This window comes from Uranotaenia lowii, chromosome 3 (assembly GCF_029784155.1).
Source record: "Uranotaenia lowii strain MFRU-FL chromosome 3, ASM2978415v1, whole genome shotgun sequence".
In the NCBI taxonomy this organism is placed as follows: Eukaryota; Metazoa; Arthropoda; class Insecta; order Diptera; family Culicidae; genus Uranotaenia; species Uranotaenia lowii.
In genome coordinates, this window is record NC_073693.1 from 255,428,984 (window position 1) to 255,455,170 (window position 26,187).

At 35.1% G+C, this 26,187-nt stretch overlaps 2 protein-coding genes across 2 annotated transcripts in view; one reads left to right on the forward strand and one right to left on the reverse strand.

Annotated features, from left to right (window-relative positions):
* The window catches only part of LOC129753306 (uncharacterized), a 36,170-nt gene extending 35,031 nt beyond the window's left edge, over positions 1-1,139 (forward strand). The window contains exons 7-9 of the mRNA XM_055749107.1: positions 189-417; positions 482-701; positions 828-1,139. Coding sequence (XP_055605082.1) covers positions 189-417; positions 482-701; positions 828-846 — 468 coding nt within the window. The 3' untranslated portion in view covers positions 847-1,139. The remainder of the gene's footprint in view (positions 1-188; positions 418-481; positions 702-827) is intronic.
* Positions 1,140-4,620: 3,481 nt separating this feature from the next.
* Positions 4,621-16,701, reverse strand: LOC129750980 (apolipoprotein D-like). Its single transcript, XM_055746212.1, has 4 exons — positions 16,379-16,701; positions 16,014-16,260; positions 5,808-5,894; positions 4,621-5,202 (listed from the first exon to the last, which is right to left on the reverse strand). The coding sequence occupies exons 1-4, from the start codon at positions 16,496-16,498 to the stop codon at positions 4,964-4,966; spliced, it is 693 nt and encodes a 230-aa protein (XP_055602187.1). The 5' UTR covers positions 16,499-16,701; the 3' UTR covers positions 4,621-4,963.
* Positions 16,702-26,187: the final 9,486 nt, after the last annotated feature.

The window sequence follows — 26,187 nt, forward strand, 5'->3', positions numbered from 1 at the left end:
AACAAACAAAACTGCTTCGTGAGCTATAAGGACCTACACAATTTGTAAAACCAGCAACTCAGACAAGAACTAATTGTAACACAATGAAATGCAAAAATTAAGAATAGACCCGAATAACCCGGGTGGTTAAAAGGTCTCAAATAAATAATAATAATAATAATAATAATAGTCCTCTCACTTTTCCACAGTACATCAAGGGAAAATGGTACGAGATCCTCCGGTACGATCAGTACTTCGAACGTGGCTGCGACTGCGGATTTGCCACCTACACGCTAAAGTTAAACAACTCAATTAAGGTGGAAAATTGCTGTGAACGGCTGCCCAATGTTACGCTGCACTGTTCGATTGGAAAGGCCGTCGTGAGTTTTCCCGATGCCGACACGATCGTGGGAAAACTGAACGTCACCTTCGGTGGACGTAAGGGAGCTAACAATCTTTTTAAATTTACTAAATTGTAAATACTGTTATTTTCCAATTTCAGCTCCCAAAGACTCGAACTACTGGATCATGGACACGGACTACGACAACTACGCCATCATCTATTCCTGTAAAAATCTGTCTGACTCAACGTCAGCCGAAGCGGCATGGGTCCTGTCAAAGCAAAGAACTCTCAAACCGGAGGTCCGCAGTCACGTAGACGAACTCGTCGATAAGCATCTGTCTCGGGCAGATATGCGTGTCACCGAGCAGAGCCAATCGATGTGAGTAAGCTTCTGAAATTCCACAGAAGCATAAACTATTTTAATGAAATCTCGTGCACACTTTTTCTTTACCTCAGTTCTAGCGGAAACTTTCTCTCTATTTATTTCATTTACTCCGGCTTCCAGATGCAAATACGAAAACTAGCCAGCAAAAACTTGGATTAATTGATCGGGAAAACTTTGGTCGAGATTTTGCTGTCTTGAAGAAGGAAAAAAAAATTCCGACAAACAGTTCCGTCAACAGCAGTTGCAGAAGCAGCTTCAAATTGTAGCATCATCATCATCATCATCACTAGCATCATCGTCAGCATTAAGACCTGCGGCCAATCTTCATTGTAGAATTGCATCCGAACACTAGACTGGAACGATGTCGGAAAGCTGTAGGGTGACGAACCAAGGTTTTTTTTTATGATTTGCAATAAATTTGTTTCTACGTTCTGTTGCGAGGTTTTCAACTATAAATGTACAAAGAAAGAACCGCAAAGCCACGGGGGGAGGAATTAGGAGGTTGAGCCCCTGCCCCCCTCCATGAAGATCAAGGAAAATCAAACGAGATATTCTTGTCTAAACTTAAAATTCTAAATTCTCAATCTAATTTTGATGATTGCGTAAGCCCGTAAGGTTGTTTAAAAGCAACAATCTCGACTCAGACCTGATATCAAAACCTCAAAAACAAATCCCAGGTCCAGAATAAGGCTGAAATATTTTACAATTTTCCCACATGTTGATTGAAATTCAGTTATTTTAAATTTAAACTAATTGTAATTCTATTTTCATACTTCGGATTCTAAATCCAGTTTTGTATTCTTGATATTCTACACGAATCATCATTAGAAACAAGAAATAAAAAGATATTTCGCCAATTTTGATTCTGGATTTTCAAAACCTAGCAAACAACTTGAGGTTTTGATTCATAGTGAGAAGATATCAAACCTAGTTCATATGCAGAATTCTAACATTGTAAATCTTCGAAATTGCGATCCAGAACTCAAAATTCAGAACTCAGAAAACTCAGATTCAACTCGAAATCATTAGAAATTTTTATTTGAATTCAATACAGATTGAAATCCAAAACTTCAAAATTTATAGCAAAGATTAATGATTGAGCGTGATACAATAATAAAATTTCCGAAGTAATAAAGTTTTTGATGTTTCTTTTGTTGTAGCAAAAAAAAAACCATTTGTTTTGAAATCCTGTCTTGTTCAAGACAAAGTGAATGCTTATCGTAGTAAAAGAAATAAGTAAAATAACTATCTATAACATACCAAAAAATTAAAACAAGCTTAAAAAATGGTTAATTTTGATAATCTGAAAACTTAAGTTTATAGTATAGGTAATAATAGGTGCGTAAAATCATTTCAATAAAAAAGATAAAGGGTGATACGGTCAAAATTTGGAAAATATCAACTTGACGTATTTCTTTCAAATTCGCATTTAAAAAACCTGAACACCCCTCATTTTGAAGATGTGTGTGTGGGTAGAATGTTGCTTCTATTTTGATTTTGGAATTCACTCTTCAGTTGTCAAAATGCCGTCCAAGGAAGAAGAGCAGCGTATCAAAATTTTGATCGCGCATCGCGAAAATCCTAATTTTGAAGGTGTGTGTTTGTGTGTAGAATGTTGCTCCTAATTTGATTTTGGAATTCACTCTTTAGTTTTCAAAATGCCGTCCAAGGATGAAGAGCAGCGTATCGTAATTTTTCTCGCTCTTCGCGAAAATCCGAGCTACTCGCACGCAAAGCTGGCAAAATCGCTAAAACTTGCCAAATCAACCGTTACAAATGTAATTAAAGTGTTTGGGGAACGTTTGTTGACAGCCAGGAAGTATGGATCGGAGGGAAATCGAAAACCGGAAGCCGCTGAGACGACAAAAAGAGTTGCCGGTAGTTTCAAGCGAAACCCAAACCTCTCTCTACGAGATGCCGCAAATAAGCTGGGTGTATCGTCTACAACCGTGCATCGAGCCAAAAAACTAGCCGGACTATCGACTTACAAGAAGGTAGTGACTCCAAATCGCGATGATAAACAAAATACGACGGCCAAAGCGCGATCCCGGAGGCTGTACACGACGATGCTGACGAAATTTGACTGCGTGGTAATGGACGACGAAACCTACGTCAAAGCCGACTACAAGCAGCTTCCGGGACAGGAATTTTATACGGCAAAAGGAAGGGGAAGGTAGCAGATATTTTCAAGCACATAAAACTGTCAAAGTTCGCGAAGAAATATCTGGTTTGGCAAGCCAACAGTACGTGTGGCTTGAAAAGCAGCATTTTCATAGCTTCCGGGACTGTAATCCAGAAATTTACGTGAAAGAGTGTTTGAATAAACGTCTGCTGCCTTTCCTGAAGAAACACGGTTGTTCCGTACTGTTTTGGCCGGATTTGGCATCTTGCCATTACGGTAAAAAGGCCATGGAGTGGTACGCCGCCAACAACGTGCAGGTGGTTCCCAAGGACAAGAACCTGCCCAACACGCCAGAGCTCCGCTCATTTGAGAAATACTGGGCTATTGTCAAGCGGAACTTAAAGAAGACAAAAAAAACTGCTAAGGACGAGCAGCAGTTCAAGGCAAACTGGCTTTCTGCGGCGAAGAAGGTGGACAAGGTTGCTGTACAAAATCTGTTGACAGGGGTTAAGCGTAAGGCCCGGAAATTCAGATTTGGAAAAGCGGAAGCCTGAACTGAATATTTTTTCATGAATTTTATACTAACTAAACTTGAAAAAGAAATTTAATTTGATTTTTTAAATAATCGATTTCACCTATTTACACGCGTTTTCCCTTGACCAAATTTTGACCGTATCACCCTGCTTTGGCGAGGTATGCGTAAAACCACATCGAATAGTTGGTTTAACAATATTTTTTCATCAATCCGGGTTAATGAAATATGTTTGGCAAGCAGTTGAAAAGAATTGCAGCTAAGAGAAAGTATGAGAAAACTGTAAATGGACCTGGAGTGTCCTAAGTTAGGAACAAGAGATGAAACATTAACCCCGTCTAAAGGCGGGGACGGAAAAGTACGATATCAAATTCAAAAATATGCGAAATTTTTCCATTTCATACAGGTTTAAATATCTTACTTATTACGGAGCCAGTTTTAACAAAAAACTACATTAAAATAAAGCTATGGAAAAGTGTTTATAGGTTTCCAGTTTCCAGTGTTTATAAGTTTCCAAATTTAGAAAAAAATGGTTGCCGGTCGAAAATTTTGTAGGTACATCTTTTGTATTATGCTCTAATTTTCATACCTAGCCAAATGAATAAAAGGTACTCGGTTTAAAAACATATCGTTTCTTTGAGTACTTTGAGTGCTGAACGATCGCGAAAACTCGGAAATAATTTAAAACAAACGTTAGGAATCTACCGAAAAAGCTTTTAAAATCTTTCTCAACCTTCTCAAGAACATCTTTAAAATGCTTTACAACCAAAAATTTAAATCTCATACTCAAGCTAATAAACTAGTTACGAACGTTTGGGTTTTAAGAAAGACTATAATGGAACGTCTTACGTCTTATGAATTAAGCTGTGGAGAAATGTTCATAAAGTTTGCTTGCATTTTATCCTTTATATTTTCCCATGCTTCTTAATTTAGTTTTGGTAACCCCTCAAGGAAAAAGTGAAGTTGCAAACTTTCCCAAAACTTTCCAAAGAATTAAAATTATTTGCTGCCAAACGGGGAGAGAGCAGATGCGAGCGAATTTTTCGAGCCAAATACGTAAGTACGTTTATAACTATATGTATATAGATAGATAGAAAGACGAAACTTTGAGCAGAAAAACTACGACGTGCCAATCCTGTGCCCATTCTGTCTGTTCTGTCGTTCGTCTTGTTTGCTAAAAAACCATTAGAAGTTGTGATCGAATTATATGCGAAAAAGTCTTTCGAGAGCCAGCAAAAACATGTTTTCGATAATCGTCGACTGAAAATAGTGCATCTTTATTGGGTGGATTCTATTGGCTTTGGAAATCATAGAGGTTGTGATTTAAATCTTTTTCGATGACACCAAGAAAATGAGTGACATAAAACTTCTATCGTTAATTAAACCGGTTGTCATCCCTCCACGAAGTGTCAATAATATTTTTTTAATGAAATCAGCGTTATGTTCAAGTTCCTCCATTGGATAATTGAAGAAGAACTTTCTTATGCAGTTTTAAAATCATAATCATCTTTACACATTTTATTCAACACGAATTCCTTTCACAGCTACAGACAGTAATACAAACGGAATAAATTTACAATTCTTAAGAACAAACTGATGCCATTAGGAGAACATCTTAGTACAAATTACACCGACGATTATGTAAAACAGAACCAGTCCAGATTCAAATACGGAAACAGCCTTAGATTGCACCATCAAGGTAGGTTTACAGAAAGCGCTAGATTGTTCGGTGACTCGCCACTTGTGCTCCGGATGGGTGAAATATCTGCTGATGTATTTGTTGATCGCTTCTGCTACCGATTTGGTGACCAATGGGTTGCGCGAAAGAACCATGGCCGTTTCTGAGGGATAGTGAAAATATTTTGTTAAATTATTCCGTATGTTAGTTGGTCTATTGGCCTTATCGGTGATAGTGATATTCTTTTTAGTAAGAACATTTAAAGATTATGATATTTAAATGACGGATAGAAAGTTAGAAGAAGATGGAAGATTGTAAAAATGAGCGAGTAGAATTTTATTAGAAGCATTTTCATCACAAACCAAATTTTTGTGCAGCTCGGGTCAACCTACTATGAAGTGGCAGATTCAGATAGAGTTGAATCTACCTTAGTAGGTCAAGCGTGGTTTGCCCCACGACAGGAAACTTGCAGTGCGAATGAATGCTCATTGACTCTGAACAAAATGCTTCTAATTAAAATTCTTATAGCTCATTTTCACTAACTTTTTTCTTCTTCTAACATTCTATCCGTCTATAAAATTTCATAATATTGAAATGTTTTTACTGAAAACGATGTCGCTTTCACCGATAAGTTCGATAAACCAATTATAATAATAAATATTATTATTATTAATATGCTTGATAATTACTATACATAACTGACGATTAGTAAATTCTTTCTAAAACTATTCCGTAAACCTACATATTTTAAGATTTTTGCGAACTTACCAGACACCATAGATTCATTCACTGCATTGCATGAGTAGAGGATGGCGTAGTTTCGATAATCGGTGTCGACCACATCAATTTTGATATCTGAAGGGAGAAGATTGAAAAATGAAAAATCGTTGACACTCAAAACATGAAAAATAATTGAAAAAAGTAAATATTTAACCTTTTAAATTAAAAAAAGGTTGTCAGATTTTTATTTCAGCACATAGACGGGCCAAAAAATCCGGGTGATTCTATCTTCAAACTTGGCAAAATCAGAGCATTTGATTTTTAAATTTGTTCACCTAAAATCTGGGCAATATCCGAGCATATTTGGTCAAAACCCAGCAAAAACGATGGTTGATTTGTGACTGGTGAATGTAGTCTTATTGTGGACGTTTCGGCTTCTCAGTCAAATTATAATTTAGAATAACAGTACATTTACTTTATGTCCTACGTTTCGGCCATGATCTTGGCCATCATCAGGGAAAGTGAACGCTAGGAGACAGACATATTAAAAATACCTTACAGTTTTACAGTTTGTTTGAAAAAAGTAGTGAAAAACAAATTGCAAATTCAGGTTCGGAAAATCCAATAAAAATCAGCCACAAGAAATACAATAGACACAAACAGTACACACTCCAATTTCCCTGATGATGGCGAAGATCATGGCCGAAACGTAGGACATCAAGTAAATGTACTGTTTTAAAATTATTATTTGACTGAGAAGCCGAAACGTCCACAATAAGACCCAGCAAGAACTCAACAAAAATCAAGAAAAAAAAACTTGGAACAAAATATTTCGATCGAAAATCTGAAGAAATAATTTCGATTTCCCAAAACTTAAAAAAAAAGATTTTTGCAATTTATTTTGCATACCATATTTAATATCTCACAAATATACTGGAATATCGAATAAAAATACAGTAGTTCAATTTCTTTTAATCTCTGGCAAACCAGGATAGAACCAGTCAATCTGGCAACATGAAGTTAAATAAAAACAAACACTTTTCATTTTAAATGTTGTTTAATTTTACCAGCATTTTAAATTTGAAAAAGAGAATAAATAATCATAATCTGAAAATTTAAAATAAATAATACAGTATAAAATAGTCTGAAAATCATCCTTGAAAACAAATTACATGATTCACAGTTTAAGACTTAAAAAATCGTTCAATTACTAAATGTCAATTTTTTTTTTTAACTACCAGTTCTATTGAAAATTTGATGAATTTTTAACTCAATGTTCTTCACTCAAATTCAGTTTTAGTATTTTAAATTCTAATTGTTTATATGAAAAATGAACTTTTCAAATGATGACAAATTTTAGATGATAATAACAAACAATTATCAAATTTCAAATGATGAACATTGTTGAATTAAAATTAAAATTTTATCAATGAAAATTCAAAACTATTTTACAGACAATTTTAATTTAATCTATTAATCCTTAAAGTTCAGTGAATGGGGCTATGGGGTTTTGCTGGCTTACATAGCCTCTCTAGCCTCGAAATTTTCGATCGGATGAGCTGTTATTGGAATTCAGAGCTCATCGATACAAACATTTCTTTTCTGAAGCATTTTCTGGAGTCAGAACGGAGACGTGAAATTTCGTGAGTCACGTTACTCGAGTCGCAGAATAAGCCCCAATTTTCTATTCAGAATTTAGCTTTAAATTTAAAAACTGCATAAGTATAACTCATGAAACATATATTTATTCATTTATCCATTTGGACAGCAAATTTCGACAAAGACGACAAAGACGAATTTTACGCGCAGCTGGAGCGTGAATACGACCGTTGCCCAAAACATGATATAAAGATCGTCATCGGGGATTTCAATGCTCAGGTCGGCCAGGAGGAGGAATTCAAACCGACAATTGGAAGGTTCAGTGCGCACCAGCTGACCAACGAAAACGGCCTCAGACTTATCGATTTCGCCGCCAAACGAATGGCCGTACGTAGTACCTTTTTCCAGCACCGCCTCCCACACAAGTACACTTGGAGATCACCGTACCAAACTCAATCACAGATCGACCACGTTTTGATCAACAGCCGGCACTTCTCGGACATCATCGACGTCAGATCCTGTCGGGGCGCCAACATCGAGTCGGACCATTATCTGGTGATGGTGAAGATGCGCCCAAAACTCTCCGTAGTAAACAACACGCGAAACCGGCGCCCGCCTCGGTTAAATATCGCGCGACTGAAGCAACCTGAGGTCGCGGCAGACTACGCGCAATCGGTCGAAGCAGCGCTGCCGGCAGAGGGCGAGCTTGACGAAGCCCCTCTCGAGGACTGTTGGGATACCATCAAAACAGCCATCAACAGTGCTGCGGAGAACGTCATCGGTTATGTGGAGCGATCTCGACGGAACGACTGGTTCGACGAGGAGTGTAGGAGGGTGATGGACGAAGAGAATGCCGCGCGGGCGGCAGTAGTGCCCGTCGAAATGTGGAAAATCACCGACAGCGGAAGAGGCAGCGAGTCCGACTTTTCCAGGAGAAAAAGCGCCGCCTGGAGGAGGAGGAGCTCGAGGAGCTGGAGCAGCTGCATCGTTCCCAAGAAACACGAAAGTTCTATCAGAAACTCAACGCATCCCGCAAAGGCTTCGTGCCGCAAGCCGAAATGTGCCGGGATAAGGACGGGGGTATCCTGACGGACAATCGTGAGGTGATGAAAAGGTGGAAGCAGCACTTCGATGAACAGCTGAACGGTGCACATGCAGGAGATCAAGACGGTGGGGGAAGGTACATCGCCGGCGTAGCCAACGACGAAGACGAGCCACTCCCAACGATGAGTGAAGTTAAGGAAGCCATTCGCCAGCTGAATAGAAACAAGTCGGCTGGGAAGGATGATATCGCAGCTGAACTCATCAAAATGGGCCCGGACAGGTTGGCCGATTGCCTACACCGGTTGATAATCCGGATCTGGGACATAGAACAGCTACCGGAGGAGTGGAAGGAGGGGGTAATATGCCCCATCTACAAGAAGGGCGACAAATTGGACTGTGAGAACTACCGAGCGATCACTGTCCTCAATGCCGCCTACAAAGTGTTGTCCCGAATCCTACTCCGCCGCCTAACGCCACAAGCAAACAGATTCGTGGGAAGTCATCAGGCCGGCTTCATGAAGGGACGGTCTACGGCGGACCAGATATTCACATTACGGCAAATCCTCCAAAAATGCCGTGAACACCAAGTCCCTACGCACCATCTATTCATCGACTTCAAAGCCGCATACGACACGATCGACCGTAACGAGCTATGGAAAATCATGGACGAGAACGGCTCTTCCGGGAAGCTGATCAGGACTGATCAAGGCGACGATGGATGGAACGCAGTGCTGTGTGCGAATTTCGGGTGAATTGTCGAGTTCATTCGAATCGCGCAGGGGGCTTCGACAAGGTGATGGTCTATCCTGCATGATGTTCAACGTGGCGCTAGAAGGTGTTATTCGACGAGCGGTGGGCGAAATGCGGGGCACGATTTTCAACAGATCCAGTCAACTTATCTGCTTTGCCGATGACATTGATATAGTCGGCAGATCATCTGCGGCGGTGGAGGAGATCTACCGCAAACTGAAACGCGAAGCAGGAAGGATTGGGTTGATGATGAATACGTCCAAGACAAAGTACATGCTGGCCTGCGGATCTGAGACCGACCGAACCCGCTTGTCCAGTAATAACAAGGTCACGATCGACGGCGACGAGCTGGAGATAGTCGAAGACTTTGTCTATCTCGGCTCCCTGGTGACCGCAGACAATGACACCAGCCGTGAGATCCGGAGGCGAATTATCAGCGGAAGTCGTGCCTACTATGGACTCCACAAGCAACTGCGGTCGAGAAGACTTAGCCCTCGCACGAAGTGTAACCTGTATATGACGCTCATTAGACCGGTTGTTCTCTACGGGCACGAAACATGGATATTGCTCGAGGAGGACCTGCGTACACTCGGAGTATTTGAGCGACGAGTGTTAAGAACCATCTTTGGCGGCGTACAGGAGAATGGAGTGTGGAGGCGAAGGCCACGAGCTCGCGCGACTCTACGGCGAACCCAGTATCCAGAAGGTGGTGAAAGCTGGCCGGATACGCTGGGCGGGACATGTTGCGAGAATACCGGACGACTGTCCTGCAAAACAGGTGTTCGCTACGAATCCGGTAGGAACAAGACGAGCGGGGGCGCAACGAGCGAGATGGTTAGACCAAGTGGAGCGTGATCTGGGGAACGTGGGATGCCCGAGAAATTGGAGAACGGTTGCCATGGACCGAGTGAATTTTAGGAATTATGTTCGTCAAGTTATGTCGTGAGACGGAATACTATGTAAATAAAAATAACCCGTATATTATTCAATATTATATTTATTTTCAAATTCTAAACATATTTTACTGACATTACAAGGTTTCTAGTCATAAGTTTTATATGAAATTCATAATAATTCAAACGACTAAGATAGATTTTACTTTTGAAGTGTCATATTGACACTCTAAGTCGGAAATTGAGTTTTTTGTCCAGGCTTCCAGGGTTCGTCCATAAAAAAAAGTAAAGATGCAATTTTAAAGAACTTTTGAATTCATTTAGGGTCCCCGAAGAAATTTTTTGTTTTTTGAAGCTTCTGAAAAAAGTAACAAGCATTCAAACTTGCAATAGTGTCAAATTGACACATTAATGCGGATGAGGGTTAACTCGACACTCGAAAGATGGTAAACGTGGGTAAACTTTAACATTAGTAAGTTTCCAAAAGTTGAACATAATTCTGAAATTTTTTTAGATCCACGCCGTATCTTGAAGAAATATATCTTGAAAGGAGAAAAAAAAACAATTGAATATAAACTATAAATGGATGCATGCGTGTTAATGATGCGAGAAAATTTTGAGTTGTGACCCAAAAATAAAAAGGCAAATGACAAAATCGAAAGAAGTGCTTAAAACTATCACCGATTTAAAGTTTAAGTTTGAAACTAAAACTAGGCATATAATCTTGAAATCTACTACTAAAATTTTACAAATTGAAATCAAATCCGAAAAAGCAACTATATAAATCAGGTTTTCTAGAGTAGAAAACGACAATAAAACAATTTCGAGAAGAAAAAAATAAAATTTAAAAAAAAAATGCTTCATTTTATTTAATCACTCGATTGATTATGATGATTGATTTTTAAGAATATCAATCGGCTAATCGTATTGGGATTAGGCCCCCTACAGAAATGCCTGCGGTATTTATAATTCGAAAATTTTTCAAGGAAATGGATTCATACGTGACATGTGACAAAAATGTTTCTAAAAACCTGTTCTTAATATATGATTTAAAAACAATTTCAGATCAAGTTAAAAAAAAAACATTTCAAAGATCTCTAAGGGGACATCCATAAATTACGTAACGCTTCTATAGGGAAAGAGGGTACGGGGCGTTACGAATTGTGACATAGGGGAGGGGAGAAGTATGCTAATTGTTGCGTAACGACTTTTTTCCTTAAAAATTTAAGTTTAATCGCAGCTATTTTTTGCCATGCAATATTTGCAGAATGATATGCAAACCAAAACCAGTTTAAAACTTGTAAGCTTCTACATGATTGAATCTGGTTCGTTACCTTCTCTATTTAAAGATTTTGATTAGAACTCCTTAAAATGTGTATTGAATATCCGTAAAATAACCGGTGGTAAAACGATTATTAGGTACATTTACCCCCAAGACTCAATTCAACCTTAAGACGGTAATTTAACTATTTTTTCTCAATTGATTTAAACAATGCAATTTTGATTATCCCGACAAATATTACTAAGTGAAATATATTTTGCATGACAACTTATGCTCCTTGAACAAAATAAAGTAAAGAAGGTAGAACATCAGTTAAAAAGCACAGAGCAACTCGTAATAAGACAATCAATTTATTTTACTTGAGAGTTACCATCAAAGATTGCAAAGAAGCGATTTGGATAGATATTAGTTTCGTTTGAAGAACGTTAAAAAAATATTTTAAAAATCTTTGTTATTGTTTTGTTTTGCTACTTAGAATACAAAAAATTAATTAAAAATGAAATTTTTTTCACACATTTTAGTGATTTTAAGAAGATGTAGCAAGCACACAGGGTTAGGTAGCAATTCATAAAAAAGTTTTTTTGAAAAAACAAATTAAGATAACATTACGTTTTGATAAAGAGATTATTAACCTCAGATTACTGATTTTTGAATAAAAAATTATTCAACTAGTTATATTTGAAATACGAAAGTCTTGTGAACTGAGTATGACACATTTTTCTTTTGCTAGTAAACGTTCTACCTACAGTTGCGTTCAAAAAAGAATGAAATCGCGTGAAGCTGCGTACTCACTTCCAACTTTGACAAGCTGCCATTTCTCTCTCGGTTTATATTTTTTCATGAAAATTTCACACAATCTAGTTTAACTATCCAACTAACATTCCACAAAATTTGAAGTCTTTTCAGTGACGGGAAACAAAGATACAGCTTTTCCCGTAAAAAAGGGAAATTTGGAATTGCTTCACTAAATTTGCTGTATCTTCGACAATTTTCATTGAAAAATCTTGAAATTTGGTCCAAAGATGTAAAAGTGTTTGATCTAATTCCAGGCCAAGTTTCGTCAAAATCGATGAACGTAATAAAAAATGGTGCCGGGTTGAAGATGAGGTTCATTATCGCCTAGCAGACGATTTCATTCTTTTTTGGACGGATGTTTGTATGGAAAACATTGTAATCTATGTATTCTTGATTTTTTCTTCCACAAAACCAACATTTATTACAAAGAATAGGAATAGATAGGAACTTCATCCTTGCTATGTTTAGAAATAGAAATTGTTCCAACAAAGCTGGTATTAAAACAAAAGAGGGAATAGAATATTCGCTTTAATTGTGGATCAAATTTGTTTATCGGTATAATTAGCAGGTCATTTCTGAAACTCTGTTTTTCTTATTTTGAACCTTGTTGAAACATTTTCTCTTTCGAAACAAAGTACGAATGAAATTTTAGGCAATTTACAACATTCTTTGTGATAACTATTGGTTTTGTGAAAGAAAAAACCAAGAATACATGGATTAAGATGTTTTCCATACAAACATCCGTCCAAAAAAGAATGAAATCGTCTGCTGGGCGATAATGAACCTCATTTTCAATCCGGCACAATTTTTGGTCACGTTCATCGATTTTGACGAAACTTGGCCTGGTATTAGATCAAACCTTTTTACATCTTTTGACTAAATTTCAAGATTTTTCAATGAAAATTGTCAAAGATACAGCAAATTTAGTGAAGCAATTCCAAATTTCCCTTTTTAACGGGAAAAGCTGTATCTTTGCTTCCCGTCACTGAAAAGACTTCAAATTTTGTGGAATGTTAGTTGGATAGTTAAACTAGATTGTGTGAAATTTTCATGAAAAAATATCAACCGAGAGAGAAATGGCAGTTTGTCAAAGTTGGAAGTGAGTGCGCAGCTTCACGCGATTTCATTCTTTTTTGAACGCATCTGTATTTAGTACTTAATTGCATGGATATAAGACTTTCAGTTAATTTGATGAATTGTCAAAAAAAGTTGATGAATTTTATAAAATAACGATTGAACTTTAAATTAACATTGTTAAATGAATTCTTTATTTTAAAACTGAGTGTTCTTATGAATTCGTTATTTCAAAAGTGAGTGCTCAAATTTAAAAATTTATAAAAGCTTACATTTAAAAAAAAAAATAATAAGATTTTTTTTAGCGAAAAGCGAATTTTTTTTCGACCTTAACGATTATAAAATTAAAAAGAAGCTTTCTTCTAAATTTTCTCTAATACAAGCTTTAAATTGCAAAGCATAAAATCGTAGAAAGTAGGTAAAGTTCCATGAAAAAATAAATATATTTTTTTGTTTATTTTATTTAACGACCGTTTAAAACAAATACATACATAAAAACAAGAGCTGAAATAAAGGATTCGTATAAGCAAATTTATTTATCCAATTTTAATTCTGATTTGTTCTGAAGTCACAAATTTAAAAAAAAAATGGAATTCTTAAAGAAAAAGTCAAAATTAAAATGCGTAAGTGAAAATTTTAAAAGTGAACAAACTTTTAGATTCAAATATTTCAGATTTAATAAGAGAAGCCTCACAATATCACTTGAATCAATTCGTATCAAGGCTGAAGAATTCAATCAAAATTTTATTTAGAACAGACCTTGCTAAGCTAGCAAATAAACAAAAACATTTTATAACGGATTATAACTCAGAAAAAACATACTTATATCTGGAGTCTATCGTTTCTTGGTTTTGGGAATTAATATTCAGAGTCAAGTTTAGCTTCAATAATTAGGATACTAGTGAACAGTTTGGGGAATCGATATTTCAATATAATAAAGCTTAGTTCTTTTAGAAATGGGACAGTTAAGAACGCCTGTATCTCAAAAACCATTCGTTTGAACGAAATACTTTCTATGAAGAAAAAGAAGGCAATGTTATGATCTTTCATGAAAAAATTTGAAAAAAAATATTTACCGTTTTTTGTTAAAGAAATTTCTACTTTATTCTTGCTATCTCCCATTGGCCGGCGCACACTTTTTTCAGTCATGGTATTGATCAGTTTCTCCAACTTATACTTCGTAAAATCTATATTTTAGGTGGCTTCACCTTCCTTCTTCAATTTCTGATACTTTTTGGTCCAATACTTCTCTGGAAACTGGAAACTGGAAGCATTTTAGTGGATACAGTTGTTTCGAAATGAACAAATTTGATTATTTTTGACCACATTTTTGAACGTTTTTTTTCGGTACCGGTTTTACAGCTTAAGAGCTTTGGAACTATCAAAAAATGGTTGTTTGAGGTTGGATTTCAATGAGTTATCACTAGGCAACACTTTTAGCTTATCGGAGAAAATTGTTTTGGACATTTTAGCGATCTACCCTTAATTTTTCGTTTATTGAAAATCAAAAATGCTGGTATGAGACTTGCATTCCTTGATGATCCTTAACCGTTGTTGCCGATCATCTGCTTCACTCCAATGCTTGATTTGAACTTTGTGGACATTATTGACAGTGTTTGCATACTTATCCACCACAAAAACTCAGTAATTCTTTGAATAATCAACGGTTTTGTCAGCTATCAATTTGATAATGACGAATTTTAAAGGAAACTGTGCAAAATTATTTTTTTCTTTTTCTCTTGCATCGTTCATATCTCAAAAACGCGTAAATTATAAATTTTGAAAAAAATAGGTCGAATATTACTTTTTACAGGCAACAAAATGCTGTTAAAATTTTTAATATACAATAACTAGTTAACGAGCTATTAGCAAATGAAAGTGTCCCATTTCTAAAAGAACTAAGCTTTAACACAAGACAACAAAATTTACATTTTTCCGAGGTTCAAAAAACTTAAAAACTGATTTAGACTTTTTTGGGGGCCCTGATTTCAAACATGAAACTAGTTTTTTTTTCTAGAAGATCTTGTTTGAGTTAAAAACTTATTTAATGAATTTGAGCACTTGTTGGGCAAACTGTAGAACATTACAAAGATTAGGAAATTAAAGGTTTCAGTTCAATGATCAACTTTCCCGCGAGGAATTTTGACTTCTGAAAAAAAGTTGTGTAAATTTTCTATTTTTTATTTTCTTCAATTTGGCAAAATATGGCAATTTTGAAGAAATTTTTTAAAAAAATTCACTCCAATTGAATCTTAGATATTTTTGGAAACATAAGTCTAATCGTATTGCAGTCGTCAATAAAGCTTTTAAATGAATAAGAATTTTTAATATAAAATACTCGAAGACTTTCTATAGCGATGTTAGTAAGAATTGTAAAGTTTTTATAAATTGTAGGTTTATCTTTTTAAAGCTTTTAATCTCTGAATCTAAAATATCTGGACAAAATCTGAGTCCTTGATTGAAAGGAAGATAATAAAAAGATTCGAAATCAGTTTTTGTTTTTTATGTAGGTTTGTTGGATCATCAGATATCAATTGTCAATTTTATTCAAAATCGATCAATTTCAAAATTTTCACACGCTATATCACAACATGAACTGATGGACAAAATCTCGCAAATGATTCGAGTTCAGGAGGCCCAAACAGTTATTTAATCATAGGCACCAAAAATGCTGTTCCCTAGTGTAATCTCAGACATTAGCGATTGTTAGAAGAAATTCGAAACTCGAATCAGGTCCAAACTATGAATTGGCGCGATAACTGATTTAATTTTTCTATTGTAGCTTTTAAATTTAGATCTATACGAAGAATAACTCACCAGGATCAGCCGGGCTAGTGGTATTGTAGCGGAGATAAAACTGCGGCACCCGAGAGTTCCCGAACACCTTCGGCGAGGCAATTCCACTGGAGTATTGCGGCAGTCCACTCTGCCCGATTTGCACGGAACGGACGATATCCAGATCGATCATGTTCTTCGATCGCGTGTAGACTTCCTGCACACAATCCTCCTGGTCCGCCTGATTAGCATCGTAGAAACGTCGAATCTCGTACCACTTGCCGATGAACTGGAAAACGATTTCAGTGATGGCGGTTACGGTTTGAGATCATGAGTCATGCAATGGGGATCTCCCCCGACGACCGGCCATTGCGTTGTCGATCGCAAAACGGCCAAGACGTACTTACCCGATCTTCGTCGAAAGTGTAGGACTCATCTGGTTTGATACAATTCTTCTCAAATATAACAGCATCGGCCCAAATAAAGGAAGATCCTAGAACCAGTGTCACTATCAGCAAAGACTTCATTTTGCACTTAAACGCCCTCAAAGTTTTAGGATGATTTCTACAATAGCCCTAAGAGATACGATCAGTTCCAAATAACAATACCGACTGCTGCATGTGTGGCTAAGTTGGCAATTGCAGCTCCGCTTCGAAAAAGTACTTTGTAAGCAAATATCGGATGCGTTATAGCAGGGAGTCGGGAGCGAGAATCCGGACGCTTCTTGTCTGCGAGAGTTTGCGGGATTTGTGAGAAATTTGCATTTCAATCAGTACTAGAACAATTTTTTCCAGCTGTGGCACTGATAATGAGAAACGCAATTAGCTTTGGCTCGCGAAGGTTGCACAATAAATAAGTGACGATAATGACAACTACCTTATCATATGAGAGAAAGAGGGAGATTTTGGCAGCCAATGATTGTTCAGGGTATGGGTAGCAAATGCCGGAATGCACAGAAAAGCATGAGTAAGCTTTCGTGAAGGTATTAAAATAAACATTGAGCTTTTAGCTTAGCTTGTTTGACTACTCATATCCACCTTAAATCATAGAACTCGAAATGCTATTTAATTGTTTCGGGGGATGGTAATGCTATTTAATTACGTACTTCAAGAGAAAAGATGATTTTTTGTTATTTTTTTAACAATTCATGCGCATTTCGAATTTCATGATCGCTGGTGTGGCTAAGCAGAACAAGTTCCACGTCGCCAATGGTTGCAACTCCTTGATTAATCGAGGCCATCAATTCTGCACAAAGTCCAAAAGAATGGTGCTTGGGATTAGCAGTTCATTCTCAATGTACAAAACTCATGCTCTCCGCTTTTGAAATGATTAATAACGGCGCCGGCCACGTCCTAGTAGTCAATGGGGAAAAAGGAAGGAATGTTAGTTTGATACTCTTTAGGTTCAACAAGCAACTTCATGCTCCTGCATACTCCAAAAATAATTTTGAAATAGTCAGAACCAGAAATAAGTAAGTATCATCAACTATGGAAACCGTCTGTACGTCTGCGAATCTATATTCAAGTATCAAAGGAAGGGGTTGTGTTAGTTAGAAAAAGGTAAAGATCAGGATCCATTTTGGTCAATGGTGCGATCGTATTTTCCTACACCTCTTATGCTCCTAGACATTTCATAAGGAAACTCCTACTTCTACGAGGCATTCGATAAGCATTAAATAAATATATATAATTATTACCATCCACATTTCATCCCTATCAATCTAGCTTTTTCCCTAACAGTGATCCCTGTTTAATCAAAGAATTATCAAAAGGCTTTCATGGTTGAAAAAAAACAGTATTTTGAATTGAATATATTTTTAATAAAATGCCGACAAAAACTTCTCAAACTGTTTTTCGTGATTAATACCATTTTGAAAATTCTTTAATTTTTTCTTCTCCTTGCCTCTTTTTGAGCTTCATTGCATGTACAAAGTAATGTTAAAATATTTGCTATTTTTGAAAACATCTGATATTTTTTTCGATTTACCAATTCGAGGAACTACTAATCAAACAGAACATTTTATTATTTTTAAATGCTGGCTATTTTGAGAAAAACAAAACGCGACTTTTTAAAATAAACTTGAAATAACATGGAAACAGTTTTTTGAAGTGACTGAAATTTACGTACGTTTACGTACGTTTTGTTGAATTAAGGAATAAATCTGATGCACATATACGAATTTTGACAATGAATGATTCATCGCAGCAGAATCAGTATAGAATGATGAGAAAAATGGAGAACAAACAGCAGATCTTGAGATGAAAATAAAACAGCATTTGATAGTTAAAAATAACTATTAATTCGACATAAAAAAAAGTAACACACATGACATGATCTACTTTATATGAAAAAAAGCAGATGATAATATCAACAAGTTTCAGCAATCTTATCTGTCACACAAAAAGTTTATTCTTAAGATTTTCAATATGAGTGACAAGAGCAACTTATATTCAGATGATTGGTTTTTGAAGTGATTATAGAAAAAATAATAATTTAATTTGGAATAAGGACAATTAACTTCTTTTTAGCCATTCCATTAATATTTCTTACACTTTGTGAACATCATACATATATCGTGTTTCATGTAAAATATAAGCCACGTTTTGTTTTCAAAGAAAAAGTAGTACATTTCGAACAAAAACACGACCCGAAAATTCATAATAGTCAACAGTATGATGGTCCTCTCCATTTATAATTGAAAAATATATGACATTTCCCTATTATTTGCATATCGAATCTTTTACTTTCAAAATTTATCAGGTTGAATTTAACCTGTTCCTGAGTTTTGACATTTTTTAAAGCTTAATACTTTCAAATTGCACAATATTTGAAATGTGAAATGTTTCAGATGAAAATTTTGAAATGTGTTTGAATGTAAAATATTTCTGAAAACATAAAATAATTCAACTTCTCAGAATTTGTATTTTTTAATATTCATGTTTTACTTGTCAAATAGTCATAATTTCTAACTCAAAAGCAAAGAAAACTTCGAAAATCCCCTATTTTAAATTTCCATCGCAATTTTTCAAGTTGGTAAAAATTTAAAGCAAAAAATAACCATTCCGGGCACAAGTTTCCAACACCTACATAAATAAAAAAAAATTAAAACAACATACATTCTAACATTAAAATTATGAGTTTTAAGAATTATTCAAATATTTAGATATTTCTAATTTTAAACTTACAATTGGTCTAGAAAACTAAAAGAAAAGTAAATAAAATCATATCACAAATACTAACCAACTGTGATTAGTTTTGGAAAGTTTTTCTAATTGAATTTATCGGGATTTAAATTAATATGCCATCCCTCCAAAACGAATAGAAAATTCTATTTTTATTGAAAAGTTTAACTCAAATAGATAAAGCTTTATTGTTCTTTACTTAAATCAATCTTTCTAGAATAATTGAAAAGTATGGAACAACTCTGGAATAATCAAAAAGAGAAAACTATTATCACCACTTATACGAAGTCAACTCCGTATACAAAAAAAAAACGTTATCACTTGCACTGTTTCCTAAATCGTATTTTTATGAAACTGTAAAATCTATCGCCAAACATGCATGATTGCTAGTTGTGTGAAATTCCATTTAATACTGTTTAACGGCATAAAAATAGTAGAGGCAAAATATTACCATCGTTTAGAGAACGCTTAAAAACGTGAAAAATAAATACAAAGGAACGGTCTCACTGGGAAATCCAAATGAAATGCCGATTCCAGATCTGGAGAAGTCCGCCAGGAAAACTGCTTGAATATTTGGAGAGTTTGCACATTGAGCTTTTGATAACAAACTATTCAAACGGACGAATTTGCATGCATTTTCTTTATTTGACCCATTCCAAGAACCCCTCAACTTGAGAACCGATTTTTATTTTCATTATCCAAAAATAAATTACATAGCGTTAGAAAGGTTATTTCTTGAGTGTCATTTTCCATTAAAAGATTTTCAGCTACCTTTTTTTAGAATTGAGTATGTTAGCGTTGAAATTTAAAAATTTTAGTATGAAATGAAATCGATTTTTGCAAATATTCTTTTTTTATAACATAACTTTGTCAAAAATCTAGCTAAGTCAAAAAAAATTATTGCAAAATGATGGTAGAAGAGCCACCTTATAAGCATGATATAAGATAAATAACAGTTACTGCAAGTTTACGCTCTAGAATCGTTGATGAAGGCAGGCTTCCTTGAATCTCTTGATTTTGGCTCTGTTTTTTTCATCTCCTTGTCAAACGCCTGGGAGAAATATGCTTTCTCACACTTAAAATGATCAAGCAGGCCATATTTTGTTGGAGAGCATTTCAATCACGCAGTCACTCGATCTCATTCTCGCTAGGAGAAATTTTCATTTGCTTCTCAGTAACTGGCTGAGAAATCAACGATCGCAATTCATTTCACTGATCACACGTAGCCCTGGTTAAATGTTTTCAAAGTCACACACCAACAGTGCTCTATGAGTAGAAGAGTGATCATTCGTTTGAGAAAAAATTTCTCCCCACTCTCTCAGCAGTAGAGGATAAATTGCTCATTAAAAATTAACTCATAATTATTCGGAGCGAATAAGTTCTCTGCTTCCTTTTGAACAAGATGAGCAAAATGAAGCCTGGATGAAGGTATCTATTTTTAAGCGTTGTGACGTCACGAAAATTCTACTGTTTTTAAATATATGATTTACTGAAATTTCCCGTATTGTCGAAAATTGGAGGTCTCTTCAAACTTTTTGAGTTGAATTTAATGCAATTTTTAGATTGAAAATCGGTTTAGCAGGTTGTAAGTTGCACCCGGGTAAAGAATGCGTTGTGACGTCACAAAAATTTATTTACTTTTTTTCGAAAACGTTCAAGACTTTTTACTTCAACACTTTGATAGTATTTCTTCAATACAAGTTCAACACAACAATGTGCTTCAATAAAAGAAATCTATTATCAAGTTTTTAAAGAAACTAAATTTTTTTTGGCATTAACTTAGTTGTTTTTAAACATTTCTAATAAAATATATATAGAACAGCGCTTAAAACGCTTGATTCAAGAATAAACAAACTATCAAACAAATGAAATCCTCATCGATTTCGCAAAAGAATATTTGTGAATCATAAAGCGGGTAGTTATCTGTGATTTGAATAAAAATCTGACAAAAGATCAAGTTCTTCATATATCTATGTTAGAATGAAAAACACCGCTAGTAGCTTCTATTTCTTTCTGCCATTATGTTGAAATAAAATAAGTTCCATGAAATAAATGTAATGAGATTCAAAAAATCTTTGAACATGGTAAACTTAATGGGTTAAGTTTTTTATAAAAAAATTCATAAGATTTTCAAAGAAAATAAATTAATAAAATTTATTAAATTATTTTAATAGAAAACTGCCCTTATTGAAATTTCCACCTAAAGAATGTCACTAGAAAATCCAAATCGAACCCCGTGTTCACATAATATCTCACAAAAGTGACTTTGAACTGAATTACAAAATTAAATAAATTCAAATATGTACTAGCACAAGGTCTCATGCAAAATTTAAGTCAGATTATTCTAAGGAAAGGGGTTGCGCAACGCACCTGAAGTTTGTATGGAATTATGTAGATTTTGTTCGGCATGATAAAAAAAACCGTTTTTCGTCAATAGTTAAGGTCTTTACCAACAAATTTTTCTTTTAATTTGAGTATTTTAAAGCTTTGATTATGACAATATTTCATCTGAGGAACGCGCTTCGATTAGAGTTATCATAAAACAGCTATAACGTTCAAAGTTAGCGTCGATTAACGATCATTCAGGTATTTTTTGTATTTGACCCATCAGGAGCTAATTTTTGAAACTCAAAAACCATTGTCGAAACGGGATCTTGAGATGAACTATTTGTCATAATGAAAGTTTTGTGAATGACTATAATTAAAACAAATCAGCCGATAAGGACTTCAGAAATTGGTGCATAACTTGGATTTAATGTCCTTCCAAACCCAATTTCTCATAATTCCATACAAACTTTAGGCTCATTGTGCCCTCTATTTCCGTGGGCCAATCCCCAAATTTGGCACTGGACTTTGTGTTAGGTCTAGGATCTATTTAAGCTTGCAACTTATAAGATTTTCATTAGATGGCTGATCTAGTGTCGAATAATTATCTTTTAAAAGAAGGCTTTGAAATTATCATTTATTTTTCCTTTCCTTTGCAATTAAAGATTAAAAAGATTCAGGAACACATTTCAACGCTTTTACGAATAAATATTTCCTAATTTTATTCGTTCATATATTCACATGATCGCACAAGAAAACTTCGAATAAAATTGATGTTAGCAGTGTTGCAAACCTTATCTGCTTATATGGGCCTTTGAGATTTAATTTCTTTTAATTTTTGGGAATAAATGGATCGATTTCATCACCAAATCACATTATTTATTTAGTTTTTTAGCATTATACTGTGATTTATTTCATGTAGCTAATCATAAAATTTCGTGACGTCACAATGCTTTGCAAAACCCTGCTTTAAAAAAATGGTGCGTTGTGACGTCACGAAACTGAATCGCTCTAAAATAAATTGAAATTTGTTGGTTGTAATGAATCGATGCATTCCTGAAATTTTCATAAAATTGATCAAATAGAGGAGCAGAAAATTGCGGCGTTGTGAAAAAAAAACTGAAAAGTGGGAAAAGAGGCGCGTTGTGACGTCACGATTCGTTTTGCTTATATTTTGTTAACTATTTATTCAATACAAATACTTTTGATTTCGAATTGTAGAGAATTAAATTTTGCCCTTATAATGGGCAATTTTTAACAATGTGCGATATGACCTGTAAAACTTACATACAATATACCAAAAAATTGTTTTGCAATCGTTGTGACGTCACGCTGGAATGCGTCATTTATTTTTTCATTGTAACTAACCAATTTATTTGTTTATTGTAGATATCCAAACCTCAAAATATCCAAATCTTAATTTGTAGATCAGCATTATACTGGTAATGAACAATCAATTATCAATGAGCTAATTTAAAAATTCGAATATGATGATCAAGGTCAAACCTAAAACAACTTAGTTTTACCTCTTGAATCTGGCAAATCTAAACCTTCAAGTTTCCTTTTAAATTATAAATTTTCAGATATTATTTTCTCAAGAATAGAATTGATTAAACCAATTTAACTTTATTCAAAATTGGTTTTTTTCCCAAACAAAACAAATACCAAAACTCTTTTTTCCAATGATACAATGATTGGCTCATTTTAAAAGAACTTTGAGATAGGATTAAGAATTCTTAAAATAACCCACGGTGTCTCTGGGAGAAAATTTAATTTTTCGAAAATAAGCATCGCTCATTTTTGCACCATTAAAAACCTTTCCCCTTTCATTTGAGCCCAAATTTAAAATAATCCATCTGGGGGCCTGAACAATATATTTTTTAAAGATTTTTCAGCCTTTTAAATGGCTTTTTCAAAGACAAAATCATTCTACTTACTGTAAAAACGCTTGTCATAACTTTAGCGTTAACCCAACTCCATATGTAAATAACATGATTAATAGGAAACTTTTCTGGCTACAATTTTGTAGAAGACATCAAAGTGGTACAAGTTGAGAGAAAAGAGTAGGAATATCAAAAACAGAGTGATATTATTTTAATTTGAAAAATCTAATAAAACTTCTCATTACTGATTGTACCGAGTCTAGAAATAGTATTCTACAAACTTTGGTATTGATTGTAGAGTTTGAATGTTCAGGATGGTTTTTTTACATTAAAAATTAATCTTTAACCTACGTAAATTTGTTCAGAATAATCTGAAGTAATGAGCATTTGTGGGGTTTTATTATGAAAAAAAGTCTCCCGCTTTTCTTGAAAATTTAGTTATTTTTATTTTGAGCTAAATTAGTATGAAAACTTCATGAACCGATGTTTGCGATAAGGAAACAAATTGGGTTTTCTTCTTACATTAAAGCCAAAATTTTGAATAATCCACCTGGATATCATAATGAAGTATCTGTGTTGAAAATCTATCATCCTTTTTGATGATTTCTGAAGGTTTTCAAACTTCTTAAATACTGTTAATCGATTGTTAAACCTTAGACACGGTAACCACAAAGATGGTATTATCATATATAAAACCAAAAATAAATTTCGTCGATTCGAGTTTTCTAGCGAAAATTCAAGATTGTTAATTTTTGTCAAAAGTACACAAACTGAACTTAATGTTTTTCATTGATTTTTTTTTTCGATGAAAAGGAAAAAAAGATTACAAACTCAATATCTAAAGGGTGATACGGTCAAAATTTGGTCAAGGGGAAACGCGTGTAAATCGGAGAAATCGTTTATTTAAAAAATCAAATTAAATTTCTTTTTCAAGTTTATTTGGTATTAAATTCAGGAAACATATTCAGTTAGGCTTTCGCTTTTCCAAATCCGAATTGCCGGGCCATCAGATTTTGTACAACCACCTTGTCCACCTTCTTCGCCGCAGAAAGCCAGTTTGCCTTGAACTGCTGCTCGTCCTTAGCAGTTTTTTTGGTCTTCCTTAGGTTCCGCTTGATAATAGCCCAGTATTTCTCAATTGGGCAGAGCTCTGGCGTGTTGGGAGGGTTCTTGTCCTTGGGAACCACCTGCACGTTGTTGGCGGCGTACCACTCCATGGCCTTTTTACCGTAATGGCAAAATGCCAAATCCGGCCAAAACAGTACGGAACAACCGTGTTTCTTCAGGAAAGGCAGCAGACGTTTAATCAAACATTCTTTCACGTAAATTTCTTGGTTGACAGTCCCGGAATCTATGAAAATGCTGCCTTTCGAGCCACAGGTCCAGATGGCTTGCCAAACCAGATATTTCTTCGCGAACTTTGACAGTTTCATGTGCTTGAAAATATTTGCTACCTTTCCCCTTCCTTTTGCCGTATAAAACTCCTGTCCCGGAAGCTGCTTTTAGTTGGCTTTGACGTAGGTTTTGTCGTCCACTACCACGCAGTCAAACTTCCTCAGCATCGTCGTGTACAGCCTCCGGGATCGCGCTTTGGCCGTCGTATTTTGTTTATCATCGTGATTTGGAGTCACTACCTTCTTGTAAGTCGAGAGTCCGGCTCGTTTTTTTGGCTCGATGCACGGTGGTAGACGATACACCCAGCTTATTTGCGGCATCTCGGAGAGAGAGGTTAGGGTTTCGCTTGAAACTACCGGCAACTCTCTTTGTCGTCTCAGCGGCTTCTGGTTTTCGATTTCTCCCCGATCAAGACTTCCAGGCTGTCGACAAACGTTCCCCAAACACTTTAATTACATTTGTAACAGTTGATTTGGCAACTTTTAGCGATTTTGCTAACTTTGCGTGCGAGTAGCTCGGATTTTTTCGATGCGCGAGAAAAATTTGGATACGCTGCTCTTCTTCCTTGGACGGCATTTTGACAATTGAAGAGCAAATTCCAAAATCAAAATAGTAGCAACATTCCACACACACACTCTCAAAATGAGGGGTGTTCAGGTTTCTTAAATGCAAAATTGAAAGAAATACGACAAGTTGATATTGACCAAATTTTGACCGTATCACCCTTTACTTTGTTTTCAACAATGTTTACTGGTTGATTTGATGTCATACCTACTATTATTTGAAAATATTCTCTCAGTTAATAATAAAAAAAATTTATGCAAGTTTTCAATAAATTGGACAAAAACTGGCATGCAACAAACTTGTATACAATCTACATTGCACAAAATTCAAAAATTCCGATTATTTAGATCAAAAATTTGAAAAAAAAATCGTGATATAATTCCCATCTACAGTTTGGTTTTTGCTCTTTCAACTGTTTGAAATTGAAGAATTTATTGAGTTTTTGTTCAAAATACCTTAAACTTTAATTCTTTCTACTTTCGGGATTTTTGAAAATATCAGAGTGACTAAAAAGAATTTGATATTTCTTCCGGAATAATAAAACCCCATAATTGCAAATTACTTCATATTATTCTGATAAAATTTGTGTAAACGATGTAAATAAACCATCCTGACCATTTCAACACTTTTCAATCAATAACTAAGTTGGTAGAATGCTATTTCTGTTCTTGGTACAATCAGTAGTGAGAAGTTTTAATAGATTTATCTTTTCTCTCAACTTGTATCAGTTTGATGTCTTCTACAAAGTTGTAGCCAGAAAAATTTCCTATTAAATCATATCAATTACATATGGAGTTGGGTTAACGCTAAAGGTAAGACAAGCGTGGTATGGTTTTGTCTTTGAAAAAACCATTAAAAAGGCTGAAA